We start from the raw sequence: 19,900 nt of genomic DNA on the forward strand, positions 1-19,900 counted from the left end.
ATTAATGTATTTATTTTTGGCTGCGTTGGGTCTTGGTTGCTGCATGCAGTCTTTCTCTAGTTGGGGTGAATGGGGGCTACTCTTCATTGTGGTGCACGGACTTCTCATTGCGGTGGCTTCTCTTGTTGCGAAGCACAGGCTCTAGGCGTGTGGACTTCAGTAGTTGCGGCATGTGGGCTCAGTAGTTGTGGCACGTGGGCTCAGTAGTTGTGGCACATGGGCTTAGTTGCTCCGTGGCATGTGGGATCTTCCCGGACCAGGGATCAAACCCATGTCCCCTGCACTGGCAGGCAGATTCTTAACCACTGTGCCACCAGGGAAGTCCCTAAAAATCTTTTTTTCTGATTGTAAAAATATTTTAGACCAGCATCATATATTTGGTCAAGTGTTAAATATCTCTGACTGTATGCATCTCAAAGCTCTAAACTTGCTTCTCAGGACCAACCACCTGCTGTCTTCAAAAACTAAACTGCTACAAAAAAACAAAAATGGCAGCTGGAAACATAGCTTAAGAGATTTAAGCAACTGCGATGAATGTACCATATTTGGATCTTATGGCAAATAAAATATTTCTAAATGAGACAATTGTGGAAATTTAAATGCTGGCTCGATATTTGGTTAGCAACTGCTCATCTTTTTAAGGTTAGATAAGGGTTTTGTGGTTATGCTTTAACAACGGTTATCTTTTCCACATTAAAACACACACAACTCCCACTAAGACACTCAACAGATATTTCACCATGAGTATGCAGGGAGAAAGAAGTGATGTACCTGAAAAAGAAGAAATGATAAAAACTTTTCCCAGGAAGGAAACTATATATTTAGCTGGAATTTATGCCAAGTAAGTTGGATGATCAAAAAGATGACAGAATGTCCTTGAATAAGGATCAGTGAGAACTAAGTCCTCAGACTGACAAAAGCCCCAGAGAACTGGGTGGGGTAGCATGTTTTGAGCACCTACTGTGTGTAATATAAAAAAAAAAAAAAGAGTCGTCATCTTGTAAATTCACGAGTTGAGCCACCTTTCCATCTTTTCCTTAGCATCGATACACACTACAGGTTCTACCTGAGCACTTTCCAGAGCGGCCTCATATACAAATCGGCAAATTTCCCCTTCTTTTTTCTGGTTGTAACTTTTTGTTGATTCAACGTTGAACTCACAGCCTAACAGCACTAAAACTTGAAGGTAGCAGAATATGCCACTCCAAAATATGTCTGTAGGGGTTCAGAACATGCCATCCCAAACTATGCCATATGGGTATATTGACTATTTGGAGCTGTAGGCACTGTAAACAGCAAATGTGGGAACAGGCTTTCTGTGAACGCCCCTTATCCAGACAGACCCTCCAAAAATGTCATCAATCTCCTCCCCAGGAGTGTCAGCAGCTGGGAAGATTGACTCTTATCACAGGAGAAGAGAATGGAAGTGGACACCACACCCAGAGAAACACTGTCACCAACTATCATACCTCCCATCTCGTCTCCTAAGGGCCCCTTCATCTTTCCTAAAAACCATTTACTCTGCGCCTAAGGGCCCCTTCATCTTTCCTAAAAACCATTTACTCTGCCCTAAGAGGCCTATATCCATCTCCCCTTTCCTTATAAGATGGTATTTAATTCTGAATTCTTACTCATTTTTCCCTACGTATCTCCCATGTATACATGAGGTAGACATGTTAATAAACTTCTGTCCGTTCTTCTCCTATGGTTCTTTTATTACAAGGGTATCAGCTAAGAACTCAGAAGAGCGGAGGGGAAATTATTGTTCCTCCCTGACAGACTCATGCCTGAACAAAGCTTTTCTAATACAGGTATTTTCTGGGAATTCCCTGGTGGTCTAGTGGTTAGGACTCCGTGCTTTCACTGCAGTGGGCCGGGGTTCGATCCCTGGTCAGGGAACTAAAATCCCCGCATGCTGTGCACTTCAGCAAAAAAAAAAAAAAATGTTTAACAGAAGTATTTTCTCCATAAGACGCATCAAAGCCCTTGTACTTAGGGGACACTAGACAGCACTTCAGCTCTGTGCTTGGACCATTTCAAAGAGCAAAATCAACAACAAAAAGGCAAAAAATATGGCACTAACTAAACCACAATAAGGACACTTATTTAAAGGGCAGGAGAAGAAACAAGAAGGCAGAATGTCCTGTTTTTTGACCTCAGCTGGGAACCTGAGTGTTGGCCAACTCGTATTTTGACCACTCTGCGCATGTCTGCAGGTGACTGTGACAGCACCTTGAGGATGGATTGGACAAATTCACAGATAGAAATCCACGAATAGTAAGGACCAACTATACAGGCAATTCTTGATCACGATGACTTTTGTTTTAAGGCTTTCTTCTTTTTTTTTTTTTCTTAATTGAAGTGTAGTTGATTTACAATGTTGTGTTAGTTTCAGGTGAATAGCAAAGTGATTCAGTTATACATACATATACATTTATATTTTTCAGATTCTTTTCCCTTACAGGTTATTACAAAATATCGAGTATAGTTCCCTGTGCTATACAGCAAGTCCTTGTTGGTTATCTATTTTACATATAGTAGTGCATATGTTAATCCCAAACTCCTAATTTATCCCTTCCCCTTTGCTCTTTGGTAACCATAAATTTGTTGTCTATGAAGATGACTTTTTTAAGATGATCTCTTCAAATTTTTTAGAGTTATCATTGATGAGAAACTTTATTTGCTCAAGTAGGTAGTAATAAACAGGAGACTTTTTCCCTATTTCCAAAAATTGTCTGTTCTCACCATTAACCAGATTTCCCAACATTCGATCTCTTTAACTCATAGCTCAAGGGAACAATCTATCCTTTAAATCGAGTAGCTTTTGTTTTTATTCAGAGATTAATGTTTTCTTATGGTATTGCAAATAGATTTTAAATTCCATCAGATTTTTCCATTTCAAATCAGCTCCCTCAAAACGAAAGAGAATGTGAGCCATAAATGTAAGCACATGTAACTTAATTTTGTAGTAGCCGCATTAAAATTTTTTTAAAAATGGATGAAATTAGTGTTAACATTTTATTTAACACAACACAATCAAAATATCATCACTGCAACATGTAATGAGTATGAAAATTGGTGAGATAATTTATAATTTTGTGTACTAAGTCTTTGAAATTTTAACATGTATGGCTCATCTCAATTTAGACTAGCTCGATTTCAAGTGTTTGATAACCACGTTGTGGTTGGTTACTACCATACTAGACAGCATAGTTTTATTTCAAAATAATGATGCAGTCTTTCCTCAAGCATGTGCAGATATCACAGTACTAACTGTATAATTCTTCAGGATTCAATTTATAAGATTGACTAGGGATTGCTAGTATACAATTTTAAACTCGTTTTCAAAAGTTGAAGTTTTGCTTTAAATGCACAAACTTTAAAAATATACATACACAGGAACTTCCCTCGTGGTCCAGTGGTTAAGACTCCATGCTCCAATGCAGGGGGCATGGGTTAGATCCCTGGTCAGGGAACTAGATCCTGCATGCCACAACTAAAAAGATCCCCCATGCCGCAACAAAGATCTTGCACGCCGCAACGAAGATCCCGTGTGCTGCAATGGAAACCCGGCACAGCCAAATAAATAAATTTTTTTAATTAAAAAAAATAAAATACACACACACACACTGTAAACCAAAATCTCAGAAACAAAGACCTGATTGAAATAAAGAGGCATTAATTTGGGGTTTGTTAGGACTGCTGCCAGGAGACACAGATTCAAGAAGTACTTGAACTGTGGGCCACTGGACTACAAAATAGAAGCTTATAAAGGCAAAAAAAGTAAGGCCCCAGTTACATAAGTCGTTTGTCAAGGATTCTGATTGGAGCTGGAAAAAAAAATAAAGGTGCTTGTTAAACAGGGATTGGTTGGGGTCTGATATAGTTACAAAGTTGCGAGGGGAAACCTTGAGACCACAAGGTTGCAGCTAGCAGATGTATCCTTGGGTTTGGTACAGTTCAGAAAGTTTCAGTTCTCAGTGGTGCAGGGATGTATCCGAGTCCTGATTCTCAATGGCTGCCCAACCCCATTCTGTGTGCCTGAACTATGATTACTATGACTTCAACCTGTCATCAACACACACACGTATAAAATATATTTTCATATGGTCCATGCAGTATTCTTTAAGTTCAGATGTTCAAATGTTTAAAAAAAAAAAAAAGGCCAGTGTTGACCTAATCTTTACCTGATGACTGACTTCAGATTATTCTGGGAATAACTGTCAGTCTGGGGAGTCAGATGACTTTCCAGCTCGTAGTAGCCAGCCAAGACCATCCCATGACGCCTGCCTCCTATTCATACCCTTTGTAGTCTTCTCCCACATTAGACCAGAACTGGCCTGTGTGACCAACAGACATAGCAAAGTAATGGTATGTAACTTACGAAACTAAGTCATAAAAGACAATTTGGCTTCTGTCTTTCTCACTGACCCCTGGATCACTTGCTCTGGAAGAAGCCAGCAGCCACATCTTGAGGATGCCCAAGCAGCCTTTGGAAAGGTCCACTTGGCTAAGAACTGAAGCCTCCAACCAAAGGCCATATGAGTCAATCATCTTGGAAGGGATCCTCCAGCTGCAGTCAAGCCTTTAAGGCTGCAGCCCCGGCTGACATCTTGACTGTAACCTCAGGAGCCTTGAGCCAGAACTACCCAGCTAAGCCACTCCCAAATTCCTGATCTACAGAAACTGGGAAAACAAATGCTTCTTGATTTAAACCACGAAGTTTGAGTAATCCGCTATGCAGAAATAAGTTTTAATTTTAAATACACAGTTTTAATTTTAAAATTAAAATTGGTAATGGGAATCTATCTGTAAAATTCTATTTAGATATAAATTACTTAAGGTATTGAAGACTTCTACAGCTTCAGAAATTTGATCTTTCAAAAAATATATTTTAAGTCAGCAATTTCTTAGCACTTTAAAACAAATTTTTTAAATTAAGTTAAAAATGTAAAATAAGTTAAGTATAGATGAGCAAAATAGAATATTGAAATGTTTTAATTAGTTAAAATTCTGAAAATTGGACCATATTTATAGTTATTTATAGTTTTAAAAAACTGATTTCTAAAGCCATAAAGTCTATAATGCCTTTATTGTATCAATTTTACTGTGTTCAATTAATACCTTTAGAAATAAATATTTCTATGAACTAAAATTTCAGTATAAAATCCCATCAAAACTCAGATTTGCTAACTGTGAAGTTCAAAAGCCAATGAGATACCACAACACAAATAAACCTTGAAACATAATGTTAAGTGAAAGAAGTCTGTCACAAAAGAGTATGTATCTTATGATTCCATTCATAGGAAATGTTCCGAATAGGCACGTCTACAGACAGAAATTAGGTTAGTGGTTGTCTAGGGCTCAGGGGGCATGGATGTAACTACCAATGGGTACGGGGTATCTGGGGGCTCATGAAACTGTTCTAAAATTGTGGTGATGGTTGCACAGTTCTGTGAACATATGAACAACCAGTGTGCTTTAAATGTATGTGAATTATTCAGTATGTGAATTATCTCTTAATAAGGCTCTTTTTTTTTTAAGAGAAGGTTCAAAGAACAAGAGTTGCTAAATAGCAGAGGATAAATATATCTTTTGACAGCAGCACAAAGATTCTTTCGCAAGGAATATAATGTCTCTGGAAAATGATTGCTAAACAATCTTCTCTTCTATAGGCTACTGATAACTGGATGTGCCCACCAGCAGCTGAAACAGAGAGGAGCAGAAAGCAGTGAGACGGCTGTGAGAGGACATCAGTGTGGCTCTCTAGGCGCTTTCAAGTCTGCTTTCCAAAGGAGTCCCCCAAGCTTGGCTCTACAGTATAGCAAGCCTCACCTTATAATAAAAGGGGTTGCACTATTAAATGCTGAGAGCAGGAGCTCAATAACGATTAGCCATTATTCTTTAAAAAGCCAGGAAGGGAGGGAAGGAAAAGACAGTTAACAATCCAATCAAGTTCTCTTTAGGGAAACCTAATGCCAGATAACAAAAAACAGTAAAGATATCATATATAATTTCTACGATGATAGAAAAAAGTATGACTATAAGAGCAAATTATAGCAAAAGAAAGCGACATGTTATACATGTAGGCAAGAATCCTTACTTACGATAAACAAGTCGGGAATAAGTCATTGATTATACTGATTGAAGTGAAACAACAGAAAGTTTAAAGGTTAGTAGTAGGTTGGATGATGTCCCCACAAAATTCATGTCCACCCACTACCTCAGAATGTGACTCTATATGGAAATAGGGTCTTGGCAGATGTAATTAGTTAAGATGAGGTCATACTGGGTGAGGGCAGGTCCCAAATCCAATGACTAGTGTCCTCAGGAGAAGGGGAGAGGACACACAGAGACACATAGGGAAGAAGGTCACGTGAGGATGCAGGCAGAGATGGGAGTGATGCTGCCAGCCAAGGAACTCCACGGAGTGCTGCCAACAACCAGAAGCTGCAAGAGGCCACAAGGATTCTTTGCTAGAGCTTTGAGAGGGAGTATGGCCCTGACAACACCTTGATACAGGTCTTCTGGCCTCCTGAACTGTGAGAAAATAAATCCCTGTTGTTTAAAGCCATGCAGTTTTGGGTACTTTGCTATATATACAACAGGCACAGGAAACAGATAAACATGCCATGAAGTGTAGCCACCAGGCCAGCAGAGGGCACTGTCTACCACCAATTATTACATAAACAAACGGGCCCAGAATAATTGCTGAGGTTTACAGAGAAAGCCATACAAAAAGTGTTCAAATATAATTTAAACACTTGTACCTTTCCAATGATGATAAACAGGTTAAAATGTATCACTTTAAATAATTTACCACCATTATCATCTTACTGGATAACCTGTGACCTTTGCAACAACTTGGCTGGGAGCTGCTTTTCAAGAACATCCCTGTCTGGCGTCATTTCACACCCACAGGAGGTTTATCTGTAGGATAAATTCCCCCAACAATTTCCCTCCAGGAAGAGATGTAGATTTTAAATTTCAATAGATAGGGCCTAATTCCTCTCCAAGGAAGTAATACTACATTACATACTCACTAGAAATGCACAAAAACGGCTGGTTTTCCCCAGCCTTGGCCATACTGTTCTAGAACCAGCAGTGACATGGGTCCCAAGAACAGGGCTAAGGGCTCTTAGATCCACATTTCTCAGCGCTGGTGCTTCACCAGCCTGATGGTACTAAAGATCTCCGACCTCCCCAAAACCCTTCTCCAGCCCAGCATGGGCACAGTCCATTCAGGCACGGAGCCCAGCCTTTCAGACACCACACTGAACTGATTCATACCACATCTGCAGGGAGAATGTCTTGCTCCAAGTCAGCAATGTTTACAATAAACAGCACCCCTTTTTATGTCACTGTGAACATAGAGGCCAAAAGCAATTCCAGGATTCCAAAGGGACAGACACTATGGTGGTCTCAAGAATAGCTCTCTCACCCATGCATAGAAAAGACATTCTCTTCAATACATGGTGCTAGGAAAATTCATTATTCACATGTTTAAAAAAAAAAAAGAAACTAAACTCCTATTGTAACACCACTCACAAAAATTAACTCCAAATGAATTAAAGACTTAAATGTAAGATTAGAAAGCATAAAACTCCTAGAAGAAAATGTAGGGGAAAAGCTCCTTGACATGGTTCTTGACAATGATTTTGATGGATTTGAAACCTAGAGCACAAAGCAACAACAACAAAAAGTGGGACTTGTTTCAAACTTAAAACTTCTGCACTGCAAAATAAACCATCAACAAAATGAAAAGACAACCTACAAGGTGGAAAAAAAAATTTGGAAACCGTTAGCTTATAAGGGGTTAATATCCAAAAATACATAAAGAACTCATACGACTCAATAGCAAAAAACAAATAATCCAATTTTTAAATGGTCAAAGTACCTAAATGGTCATTTTTCCAAAAAAAGATATACGAATGACCAATGGGCACATGAAAATGTACTCAACATCACTGATTATCAGGAAAATGCAAATGAAAGACATGAGGTATCACCTCTCACCTGTTAGGATGTCTATTATCAAAAAGACAAGAGATAACAAATGCTGGAGAGGATGTGGAGAAGAGGGAACCCTTACAGACTATTGGTGGGGATGTAAATTGGTGCAGCCACTATGGAAAAAACTACAGAGGTTCATTTAAAAATTAAAAATAGTACTGTCATGTGATTCAGCAATTCTCCTGGGTATTCATCTAAAGGAAATGAAAACATTATCTCAAAGAGATGCGTGCACTCCCATGTTCATAGCAGCATTAATTACAATAGCAAAGACATGGAAACAACCTAAGTGTCCATTAATAGAAGGATGGATAAAGATGTGGTGTACATACAGTGAAAGATCATTCAGCCACAAAAAAAGAAGGAAATCATGTTACTGAGTTTGTGACAACATGGATGAACTCGGGGGCATTAGGCTAAGTGACATAAATCAGAACGAGAAAGAAAAATACTGTAGGATCTTGTACGTGCAATCTAAAAAAAAGAACAGATTGGTGGTTGCCAGAGGGGAAGGGAGGAATGGTGAAGGGGATCAAAAAGGTTTAAAAAAAACACCAGAACCCATAACTTCTGAATACGACCGTTTAGATGGTGGGAATTTGGATATGGCAAAAGAGCCTACTTCTGCTCAGATCCACCAACCAGGTCATGAGTCAGATGGTGTCAAGCAGCTTTTCCCCGTTCATTCATTTCTCCTCAACCCTCAGGAAGGTATCAAAGTTTTTTCTAAACCAGTATTTTCTTAAGATTGGTTCACAATTCAAATCCTTTGTGTGATGCCACACTGGGTACAAGTGAGGGGTGTTTTCACTCCGTCCTGGAGGTAAGGGGAGAATCCTCCGTGTTAACTGTATTAGTTTCTGATTGCTGCTGTAACAAATTACCACAGATTTAATGGTTTAAGACAACACAAATTGATCAACTTACAATTCTGGAGATTCGAAGCCCTAAAATCAAGACATCAACAGAGCTGTGTTCTTTCTGAAGCCTCCAGAGGATAACTCATTTCCTTGCTTTTTCCAGTTTCTGGAGGTTACCTGCATCCCTGGGTCCCTGGCCCCTTTCTCCATCTTCAAAGCCAGCAATGGGAGCATCTTCAAATCAGTCTCAGTCTCCTTCCCTCCCTCCCTCTCGCTGCTTTTATCTTATATCTCCTTCTGCCTCTGACCTTCCTGCTTACCACTAATAAGGAGATTTGGGATTACATTGTGCCCAGCAAGATAATCCAGGGATATCTTCCCGTCTCAAGATCCTCAATTTAATCACATTTGCAAAGTCCCTTTTGCCATACAGAGGGACATCCACAGTTCTGGGGATTAGGGCTGGACATCTAGGAGGGGGGAGGGGACTGTAACCTGTGCCATTTTTGAAACTTTTCTCCACCTTTCTCTCAAAAACCCCTAGCTCTTTTTTTGAAGATTGTGTCACTTATAACCAATTGACTCTCCTCTTATGTAACCCAATGTTCCCCAACCTTTGCTGCACATTGGAATCAGAGAGCTTTTAAATCTCCCAACGCTTGGGTAACACCCCAGCACAGTTAAATCACGATGTCTGGGGATGGAGCCAGGCATTAGCACATTTTTTTTTCAAGATCCCCAGGGCATTCTAATGTGAAAAATTGGGGAATGACTGCTATGAGCAACAGACTTTCTCCAAGCCACGCTAAGTACCCCTTCATCGACCTGCTGCATAATTTGCGGGGCCCAATGCAAAATGAAGATGCGGGACAAGTGTTTAAAAAAAAATCAAGAATTTCAGGACAGTAACAGCAGAGGGTGCAGACCCTGAGGCCAGCACGTTGGTCAGTGTTTTCTTCCCGCCTCATCTCTGAGGAGGTCAGTAGCTCTGTGCAGGATCCGTCCAGTGTCTTGGCTTCCCAGTCCCTTGACCTCCTTCACACCAACAAGATCTCCCTGTCCCCTTCATGTGGCTCATCCGTGCAACCTCTGAGATCTGGATCTCAAGGCATCCCACACTGACCCCCAGGACCCGGCTTGGCTCCAATCTCCAAGCTTCGCCTCCAGGGGAGCCCTGCCCTCGGAGACCTCTGTTCCATCAACCCTACTGTATTTCCCTTATTATGAATTTCCGACCCTCTTGTGTCCTTTCTTCTGTCCTTAGAGGCCATAGCCCTACACTACAATCCTTTCCTTGCAAACATCTTTCCCTGTGCTGTGTGAGCCTGGCAAAACACCAACTTCCTCCACCAGCTGCACTAGGGACTGGACGATGCTGGGGGGAAACTGAAAGAGGCCGATTGTGCTGTCTTGACATTTATGACCACAGGTCTCATGTGGGCCTCCAACTCTGCTGGTCAATGCTGCCTAATTCCCTAATAAATTCACTTTCCCGTTCTGCGAGATGGCTATGCCTCCCTCAAGTTTCCTAACAGAATCCTTCTTGCTAATGACCTCAAGTCACTCATCCTTCAAAGAGAAAACAGTACCCTCAAGGAGAGCCACCCAACATCCTACAAGTGGAGCCATACACGCTGATGTTTAGATGATTACTATTGTATAAAAACGTGCTTTCATCTCTCTCTCTCCCAGCTTTAAAAACTCTTTTAAAAGAGTTCAAGTCATACAAAGTATGTTCTCGACTACCACAGAATTAAGAAATCAATAACAGCAAGATATCTGGATAATCCCCGAAGAGTTGGAAGCTAAAAAATATACTTCTAAATACCCTTGGTCAAAGAAGATGTCAAAAAGTAAATTAGAAGGTATTTTAAACTGATTGAAATTGAAAACACAACATATCAGTGTTTACGGGATGCCACTAACATAGTACAGAAAGGGAAATTAATAGCCCTTAATGTCTATATTAGAAAAGAAGATCTTAAATCAATGATCTCAGCTTCCATGGTTAAAAAAAAAAAAAAAAAAAACCCACAACACAAACCAACTAGAAAACCCAAAGTGAGAAGAGAGGAAATAAAGATTAGAATGGAAATATAACCAGAAAAAACAGAGAAACATATCAATGAAATCAAAAGCTTCTTCCTTAAGAAAATAAATAAGTAAATAGTTCTAACCAGAGAGATCAAGAAAAAGATATGAAAGACACAAAATACCAATATCAGGAATGAGAGAAGTGGTGTCACTCTTGATATTAAAAGGATGGATAGGGGCATATAATGAACGACTTCATGTCAGAGTCAACAACTTAGGTGATATACACAAATTTTTTGAAAAACATGAATTAAGCTCACTCAAGAAGAAACAAAATACCCGAATAGCCTTATATCTTTAAAATAGAGTTCCAAATAATCTTTAGGAGAAAAAAGAAAATACTGGGTGAGCCCCAGCAGGTGCCCACCTTCCTGACCTCACCTGTTGACTTGATGGAGAAAGTGGAGTCAAGGTGACAGACACAGGCAGCTCAGCCAACCTGTGCTTGGGTAGAGCTGAGTCATAATGAGATCGTAGCTCTCCATAAATCTAAAAGTCACTAATCAAGCACACTCAGATCAAATGCACTCAGATTACACTAAAGAAGGTGGGTGGGAGAGTTCTAATTGCTTGTCCACACCGCGACACACCTTTGGAGATTCATTTTCCGTTGAACTTTGTGGCCACAAATTTCACTTAGAGAAAAAAATGCATATATGTATCCTCCTTGGACAAACCTAAAATGCACACACTTAGCACCCGTAGGAGTTGTGTAAGATGAATAAAAACATTCCGGTAAGAGGCTTCACCCACAATGAGAGTTTCATAAACATTCTCTCCCACTTGGGGGCGCACACAGCTAGGATCCCACACAGCTAGGTACCCTGCCCACACCTGTAAATCTGTTCTTGGGACCTTATTTTCTCATTCCTCTCTTGAGTTTCTCTTAGACAAGGAATGAGATCTATGTCCTGAGAAGCAGTTACCGTGCAGTTACCGAAATAATTTCACTGTAGTCAAGGAAAAAGCGAACATCCTCATTTTGCAGTGGATGACGGACGCACGCCCAAGAAAATTACTCAGCGCTTTTCTCCTTTTGGGGTTCTCCTACAATAGTTTCTTCAATCCAACTGCAAGGAATCTCTAGACCCTATCGACCCGTCACCGTCCCCTTTTGCTTTAGGGGAACAACGTCTCGACCCCGCAAACCACAGCTTGGCTCAAGAGGCGGGATCAAAAGAGGGCGCATCGCGGGGAGGGGGCGGACCCGGGAATGGGGCGTTACGAAACCTTCAGGAACAGACGGCCCCTCCTCGGAGGGGAGGGACCGAGGACCGGAGCCTTGTTCTCTGCAAGTCACAGCGCTGGATTCTAGAACACAGTTCTTCCTGGCTTCTCTGACTGTGGCCGGGCCTCCGCAGCGCGCGTCGCCCGTGGCCCACGGCCCGGTTCGCTCTTCACCCAACTGCCTCGCGCGCCCAGCACCTGGCCATGCCGTCCTACACCCGCGTGGCGCTGGTCACCGGGGCCAACAAGGGCATCGGCTTCGCCATCGCGCGCGACCTGTGCCGGCAGTTCCCGGGGGACGTGATGCTCACGGCGCGGGACGTGGAGCGGGGCCGGGCGGCCGTGCAGCAGCTACAGGCCGAGGGCCTGAGCCCGCGCTTCCACCAGCTGGACATCGACGACCTGCAGAGCATCCGCGCCCTGCGCGCCTTCCTGCGCAAGGAGTACGGGGGGCTCAACGTGCTGGTCAACAACGCGGGCATCGCCTTCAAGAGTAGGTGTGGGGGGCGGGAGGTCCCCGGGCGCTCCGAGGGTGCCAGTGAGCCGCATACGCCCTCTACCCGCCCACTTAAGTTATGGAAGGCAGAGCCCGCCCCTCGGGATGCTCTCAGCTCTCGCCTCCCACGGCTGGTTCTCGCTTCCCACGGAGTCGCGGGAGCGGTTCGTTTAGCTCAAGACCCGCCCGGGCGCCGGGCACAGTGCGCCCCGCCCGCCTGCCGGCCTCTGCGGGCCCGAGCACGCAAGGGCTCAGCCCAGGACCCTCCCAGGACAGACAGCTGCTGAGGTTTGCAAGAGAATCGGTCTCCTGCGAGGGGACCACGCCCTGCTAAGCTCATCAGCTTTCTAATGCAAGAAACATTTTCTCTGCGAACGGTCTCCAAACTCACTTTGGGCTTTCTCTTTCCTTGAAAGGGCGCATTCATAGATACGAGGAGGCATCTGCTCGGGACAGGAAGTGGATCTCGGGAGCACGATTAGTGCGCACGTGCACGCGCTAGTGGACTCGAGAGAGCTTCAATGGAGCTTTTTAATGGGGAGGTTTGATAGGCTCTGGCAAAAAGGAAGCAAGCGTGGTTCCCACCCCCAGGGAAGCTATGTTTGTTATCAAACATATATAAGTGTGGTCTGAAGTAGCACCTTCCTTTGGGGCCGGGGCGCGGGGCGCGGGAGGGGGGAGATCAAGGAGATTACTTACTCTTATTGTTCGAGTAAGAAAGTTATCGATCTGCCATGTGCCGCGGGTAGAAATAAACAGGGCAGCCTCACTTACAACCTAGTGGGGAAGAGAAATCTAAGAGGCAGAGCGGAGGAAAACGAAGTATTGTGAAGCGTTAAGTCTTCATCCCCTTGGCCTTGGGCCCTCGGCAGCGCCCTGCACCTGCAACTCGGTCTGCGGGCTTTCTGGGAGCGCGGGCGGGGGCGGGGGCGATTGACAGCCCCCGGAGCCGACGGCTGGGGAATTGGTGGATAAATACCCGGCTTCCTGGAGGACACACGGAGGAACACTGACTTCAGCTGGAAGCTCTTGCCCCTCAGAGTGTGGGCTGTCGGCCAGCAGCGCCTGCCCCGCTGGACACTCGCTGGAATCGCAGAGCCCCAGCCCCGCCACCACACGTGCTGCGGGATAATCTGCATTTTAACAGAATCCCCAGGTGCCTCCTATGCCCATCCAAGACTGTGAACTTTGATCACTGCTGCTCGGAGTGTGGCTCGCAGACCAGTAGCCGTGGCGTCACCTGGGAACTGGTGAGAAATGCAAATTGTGGAGCCTCACCCCGGACCTTCAGGATCCCAAACTCTGGGGGCGGGGCCCAGAATGCTGTGTTCCAACAGGTCCCGCAGGTGCTTCCCACACACGCTCCAAGTTTGAGAACCACGGATCTCGTGGTTTAAAAATTGTTTTAAAGGTAGTTTGTTTGGCGGACTTCCCTGGTGGCGCAGTGGTTAAGAATCCACCTGCCAATGCAGGGGATGCGGGTTCGAGCCCTGGTCCGGGAAGATCCCACGTGCCATGGAGCAACTAAGCCCGTGCGCCACAACTACCGAGCCTGTGCTCTAGAGCCCCCCACCCTCCGCCGCCGAGCCCGTGCTCCGCAACAAGAGAAGCCACCGCAATGAGAAGCCCGCGCACCGAACGGAAGAGTAGCCCCTGCTCGCTGCAACTAGAGAAAGCCCTCCCGCAGCAACGAAGACCCAACGCAGCCAAAAATCAATAAACTTATTGTTTTTAAAGTTAGCTGATTTTGTCTTTCATTAGAGATAAGATCCACTTTGTCTTATGAATTTCAGGAGGAAATGCATCACTTTGTTTCCTTCTCTTTTTTGAAAGTTGATGATCCGACACCGTTTGACATTCAAGCTGAGATGACACTGAAGACAAACTTTTTTGCCACGAGAAATGTCTGCAGCGAATTACTGCCGATAGTGAAACCTCATGGTAAGTCCAGCTTTGTAGACTGTCAGGTTGCCTCCCCTCGGCAAGGCGTGACCCACCCCCCGGGGGGTGTGGCCGGGGGGCTGTCCCCCAGGAATCATCCAGGGGTGCTATTTCTCTGTAGGGGGAAAAATAGAAAACTGCATGATTTTCTCATAGTATCTGGCCCCTCATCCGAACATTTCAGCTTTATTGAAAGCTATGTATACCCCACTCCAAGTTTCTGGAAGCATTAATTCCCTTTTCCCCCAGAACTTGTATGTTTGTATGCAGGCAGGCATGAGTGAACTTAGGCGTATAGAGATGCATGTATGTTTAGATACCTGATTCATTTGAAGTTGATCCTTGTGTAGGAAGGAGATGGATCTAAATGTACCATTCTTCATATGGCTCCCCAGTTGTCCTCTCAACATTTATGAAAAGTTCATCTTCTCCCCCACCTCCAAAATGAAAGATGTGTATCATACATGGTGATGCTCTTGGGTCCCAAGTCATGAAGTGAATCCTAGAAGGATAAGGTGTTTCAAGTCCCCAAAGGCCTCTTGCCTTTGAGCAACTTCAATGAGTCTTTCTCAGTTCCCCAAGGTGGCCGGGCCTCACCCAGTTCACCTGGGGCTTGGGGAAAGTGTCTGTTCTCTCATTACTATGAATTTTCCTCTATTCCTTTCTTCTTGCACCAACCTTTGCCAAGCTGGTTCAGAGCATCCAAAAGAAACTTTTCTTTATTAGGAAATATCTTTCCCACACTTTCAAGTATTCAGTGAATAACTTTTATTACTTTTCCCACAAACATTTATTGAGCGCCTACCCTAATCCAGGCATTACCCTGGTGCTGGGAATACAGTGGTGAGTATTGTGGGCATGGACAGTCCGGTCCATGGAGCACAGAGTCCAGTGGGGAAGACCACTGCCGACAAACAAGCCTAGCTGTGTAAATTACAACTGTGCTGGGAGGTGGGGAGAGAAGCCTTGCTTCCCTGAGGATTTTCTTTCCCAAGAAATCAACTGTGATTCTTAGGAAGAAGAACTCTGTGATTCTTACAAGAAACATGCTTTTCTTAATTTAACATTTTGAAGAAAGATGATCTCCAGTGCAAAAATATTTAAATTTAAAAAGATGCATGGTGAGAGTCCCACCTGTCTGCCCCTCCCCATTCTCCACAGGTGATTCTTGTTACTGGTTTCTTAGTGGGATGGGATCATAGAAAGCTCACAGGTAGAGTTTCAGGTACTGGCTCATAGAAGCCTTGGGTCCAGGGGCATGGAGTTGGTGAGTGTCCAGGGTCAAGGGGATAGAATTTTTAAATACAAATCTAAGCAAAAATAAATGTGTATATATATATATTTGTTTCCCTTTTTACAAAAAAAAGAAAGGACATTAAGTATAACGTTTGCCACCTTGCTTTCTTCACTTACTATATCTGGGGCTCTTATTCTTTTTTACAGCTGTATAGTATTCCATTGTAGCTGTGTGTTTTACCAAGTATCATGAAATCTTCCTATGGATTTTAGAATCATAGAATTTGAAAGCTGCAAAGTCTTGAAAAAAACTTACATTTTAAAAGTACATTTATGGTATCTGTCTACACCTTCACTTTATAAAGAAGGAAACTGAGCCCCAGAGAAGTGAATACAGCCAGGTCGTAGTACAGCTGGAAACAGTATCCCAGTTTCCTAACTTCACCCCTCAATCAAACCAGGATAATTAGTTCTAGTTAGGGAAGGATTATAGCACCAAATGATTGTGAACCAACCATTTTGAAAGGAAAGAAGTCTTTGGGGAGGGTGGGGCTCAGGGACCAACCCAGTGCTGGTGAATCACTGTCTTTAACCAGTTTTCTGTTACAGTAATTCCCAAAGCGGGAATCTTTGGTTTGCAACACATTGAGGATAGTGGTGACTTTTCAATAAACGCCACTCTGGAGGGCAAAACGCTGAGCATCACTGCCCCTTGGTTTGTAGGGAGTCGCTTCCTCCAGATTCAAAGCTGATTTAAAAGCCACTCTTTATTTGGCTTTATAATATCACTTTAAAGAAAGTTAACCCGCTTGCTTATTGGTTCAAGATTGAGTGAATAGGTTAAGCCACTAGGGGGAGCTACTTGCCCACTCTTGCCGGAACGCAGTAGGGGTTGTTTCCGGACCGTGGAGCCACCTGGACCTCAGCCAAGAGTGGTGGTGATGGTGTGGGCTGAGCCCTTTTCAGGGCTGATGGGGCCCATTTAGCTGTTGCAACTGTCACCCCTTGGCCTCTCCCCCAGGGGTGTGCCTTGAGATCCAAGAGGACGCCTCTTCCTCTTAGGAAGTTTTTTATTTCCATCGAAGGCATAGAGTAGCTCCTGTAATTTGTTTTTTCTTTTCTTTCCTCCTTTCTTGTTTGAATTTAATTCCTTGTAGCAGCCAAGCGTTTGAATACAAAGCTGCTTAGCAAGTAATGAAGAGCATAACTTCAGCAAAGCAGAATTCCTGGCCAAAATATTGAAGTGAATCTAATCATAAAAAAAAAAAAAAGCATGCCAATCCAAACTGGGGGAAATACTATAAAATAAAGGCTTAGAGTCTTTAAAAAGATCACTGTCAACTGCTCTAGTGTAAATAGACTAAAGAGATAGGACAACTAAATACAATCCATTTATCCCTCCAGCGTCCATGCAATCCATTGGACCCAGGATGAAAACAAACAAAAAACCTATAAAGGAAGATTATTGAGACAATTAGGGACGTTTGCATATGGACTATAGTTTAGATAATAGTGTTGTACGATGATTAATGTGATCACATTTGCGGTTATGGAAGAGAATGCCCTTCTGTATACTACAGTGTTTTAAGGTGAAGGTTTATGGTATCTGCCTACAATTAAGAGAAAGATAGAAAGCAAATGTGGCAAAATGTTGACAGTTGGTGAACTCAGCTGAAGGGTATATATATGGGTGTTTATTAAACCATTCTTGCAACTTCTCTGTAGGTTGCAAAGTTTTTCAAAGTTAAAAGTTGGGAAAAAGGGCACCCCTGGTGGTGCAATGGTTGGGAGTCCACCTGCCGATGCAGGGGACACGGGTTCGTGGCCCGGTCCGGGAAGATCCCACATGCCGCGGAGCAGCTGGGCCCCTGAGCCATGGCCGCTGAGCCTGCGCGTCCGGAGCCTGTGCTCCGCAACGGGAGAGGCCACAACAGTGAGAGGCCCGCGTACTGCACAAAAAAAAAAAAAAAAAAGTTGGGAAAGAACTATGTTATTACCAGAGAGAGACAGACAGAAGGAAGGAAGGAAATAATATACTGAAGAGTCTTGGGTCCCTGCGGGCTATGTGAGATGCTTATGTACAAGGACAGAGTGAGGGCATCTCTGTGTGGGGCTGGGCCCACAAGAATCTCCCAGCATGTACACACCCCACCAACAAATGTGTACCTGTGGTGAATGCGACTCAGAAAATGAAATAAAATCCAATTATCCTGTTGGATGCAAAGAATATGGATTCAGTATAATATGTGAGAAAATAACCCCCCAAATTTGGTGCTTTTTGATGTTGGACAGAATGTGTAAATTCACACGGTCACTGGTTTGGGGATTTCTATCAATGCTTCAAATTATTTTCTAGTTTTTGGCCTTCATATTTTATTTTATGGACAGATCTGTCTCATTAGTAGCTGTGAATCATTGCTAATATGAATATTAACTCACTAATTATATTTAATTATTTGTTAACTATGGGCTAAAAAAAGGAATGAAAATCAAAACTGGGATGGAGAATCAACCCATTCCACATGTGAAAGTATCCATCATTAAGGATAGACAAGGGTCATTGGCAAGGGATTGCTTAAACCTGATTTTGGCACTCAGGGGTACAGAGGTGGCCCCAGGACCCTAGGAAATAATCTAAGGGTGAGGGCGCTGTCCCCCGGAAAGCAAGTTCACAAGTACCTGGAAATGTGTGTGTGTGTGTAGGAGGGTGTGTTTTATAAAACTACCTGGTGATTCTGCTACAGACCTACCTTCTGCTCACCTAATGAATCACTGCTCTTTAGCCCCTGTTATTGACAGAAATGTGTTCTTCCTTTTGGGAGAACAAAGGACAAAAAGTTAAAACCCACTGGTGCATTCTTGAGGCATTTTTGAATACCTTTGGAGGTTTTTTTTTAATGCCTTCTAGAATCTTTATTTTTTTAAAAGGGCTTAAAATGCTTGGCTATTTATTTATTTATTAGAATCTTTTTTTTTTTTTTTTTGCGGTACGCGGGCCTCTCACTGTTGTGGCCTCTCCTGTTGCGGAGCACAGGCTCCGGACGCGCAGGCTCAGCGGCCATGGCTCACGGGCTCAGCCGCTCCGCGGCATGTGGGATCCTCCCGGACCGGGGCACGAACCCATGTCCCCTGCATTGGCAGGCGGACTCTCAACCACTGCGCCACCAGGGAAGCCCTAGAATCATTTTTTAAATCAGCAATTACACCTGCCCCATGACTCAATCATGTTTGTCAGTAGTCAACCAACGATTGTTTATTTGTGACATGCTTCTATATTTTTCTTATTCTGTTTCAGGCAGAGTGGTGAATGTCAGTAGTTTACAGGGTTCCAAAGCCCTTGAAAACTGCAGCGAAGATCTGCAGGAGAAGTTCCGATGTAAGACACTCACAGAGGAAGACCTGGTGGAGCTCATGAAAAAGTTCGTGGAGGACACGAAGAATGAGGTTCATGAGAGGGAGGGCTGGCCCAACTCTGCTTATGGGGTGTCCAAACTGGGGGTCACGGTCTTATCGAGAATCCTGGCCCAGCGTCTGGATGAGAAGAGACGAGCGGACAGGATTCTGCTGAACGCATGCTGCCCCGGGTGGGTGAAGACGGACATGGTGGGAGCTCACGGCTCCAGGACCGTGGAGGAGGGGGCTGAGACTCCCGTCTACTTGGCCCTCCTGCCTCCAGATGCCACCGGGCCTCACGGGCAGCTAGTCCGGGACAAAGTCGTCCAAACCTGGTGAATGTCTGCTTTGGCACTTGAGGCTTAATAAATGTTTGGGGAATGAATGAATTCTGGTGTTGTAGTCCGATTCTGTTTCTGTCCTTGCGGGGCATTGATGAGAAAGTGTCTAGTTCTGGGACTTTCCTGGTGGCGCAGTGGTTAAGAATCTGCCTGCCAATGCAGGGGACATGGGTTCGAGCCCTGGTCCGGAAGATCCCACGTGCCGCGGAGCAACTAAGCCCCTGCGCCACAACTACTGAAGCCCGCACACCTAGAGCCCGTGCTCTGCAACAAGAGAAGCCACCGCAATGAGAAGCCCG

General features: G+C 43.9%; 1 protein-coding gene across 1 annotated transcript; it reads left to right on the forward strand.

The window, feature by feature from the left end:
- Positions 1–12,229: 12,229 nt before the first annotated feature.
- LOC137225432 (carbonyl reductase [NADPH] 3) lies at positions 12,230–19,649 on the forward strand. The gene is made up of 3 exons (XM_067739449.1): positions 12,230–12,687; positions 14,524–14,631; positions 19,163–19,649. The coding sequence occupies exons 1-3, from the start codon at positions 12,399–12,401 to the stop codon at positions 19,597–19,599; spliced, it is 834 nt and encodes a 277-aa protein (XP_067595550.1). The 5' UTR covers positions 12,230–12,398; the 3' UTR covers positions 19,600–19,649.
- The last annotated feature ends 251 nt before the right edge of the window (positions 19,650–19,900 follow it).

This window comes from Pseudorca crassidens, chromosome 5, assembly GCF_039906515.1.
Source record: "Pseudorca crassidens isolate mPseCra1 chromosome 5, mPseCra1.hap1, whole genome shotgun sequence".
Classification (NCBI taxonomy): domain Eukaryota; kingdom Metazoa; phylum Chordata; class Mammalia; order Artiodactyla; family Delphinidae; genus Pseudorca; species Pseudorca crassidens.

Coding starts and splice junctions, on each gene's coding strand:
- LOC137225432 (XM_067739449.1), top strand. CDS start 12,399: ATGCCGTCCTACACCCGCGTGGCGCTGGTCACCGGGGCCAACAAGGGC. Junction 12,688..14,523: donor CGCGGGCATCGCCTTCAAGA/GTAGGTGTGGGG, acceptor CTTTTTTGAAAG/TTGATGATCCGACACCGTTT. Junction 14,632..19,162: donor GCCGATAGTGAAACCTCATG/GTAAGTCCAGCT, acceptor ATTCTGTTTCAG/GCAGAGTGGTGAATGTCAGT.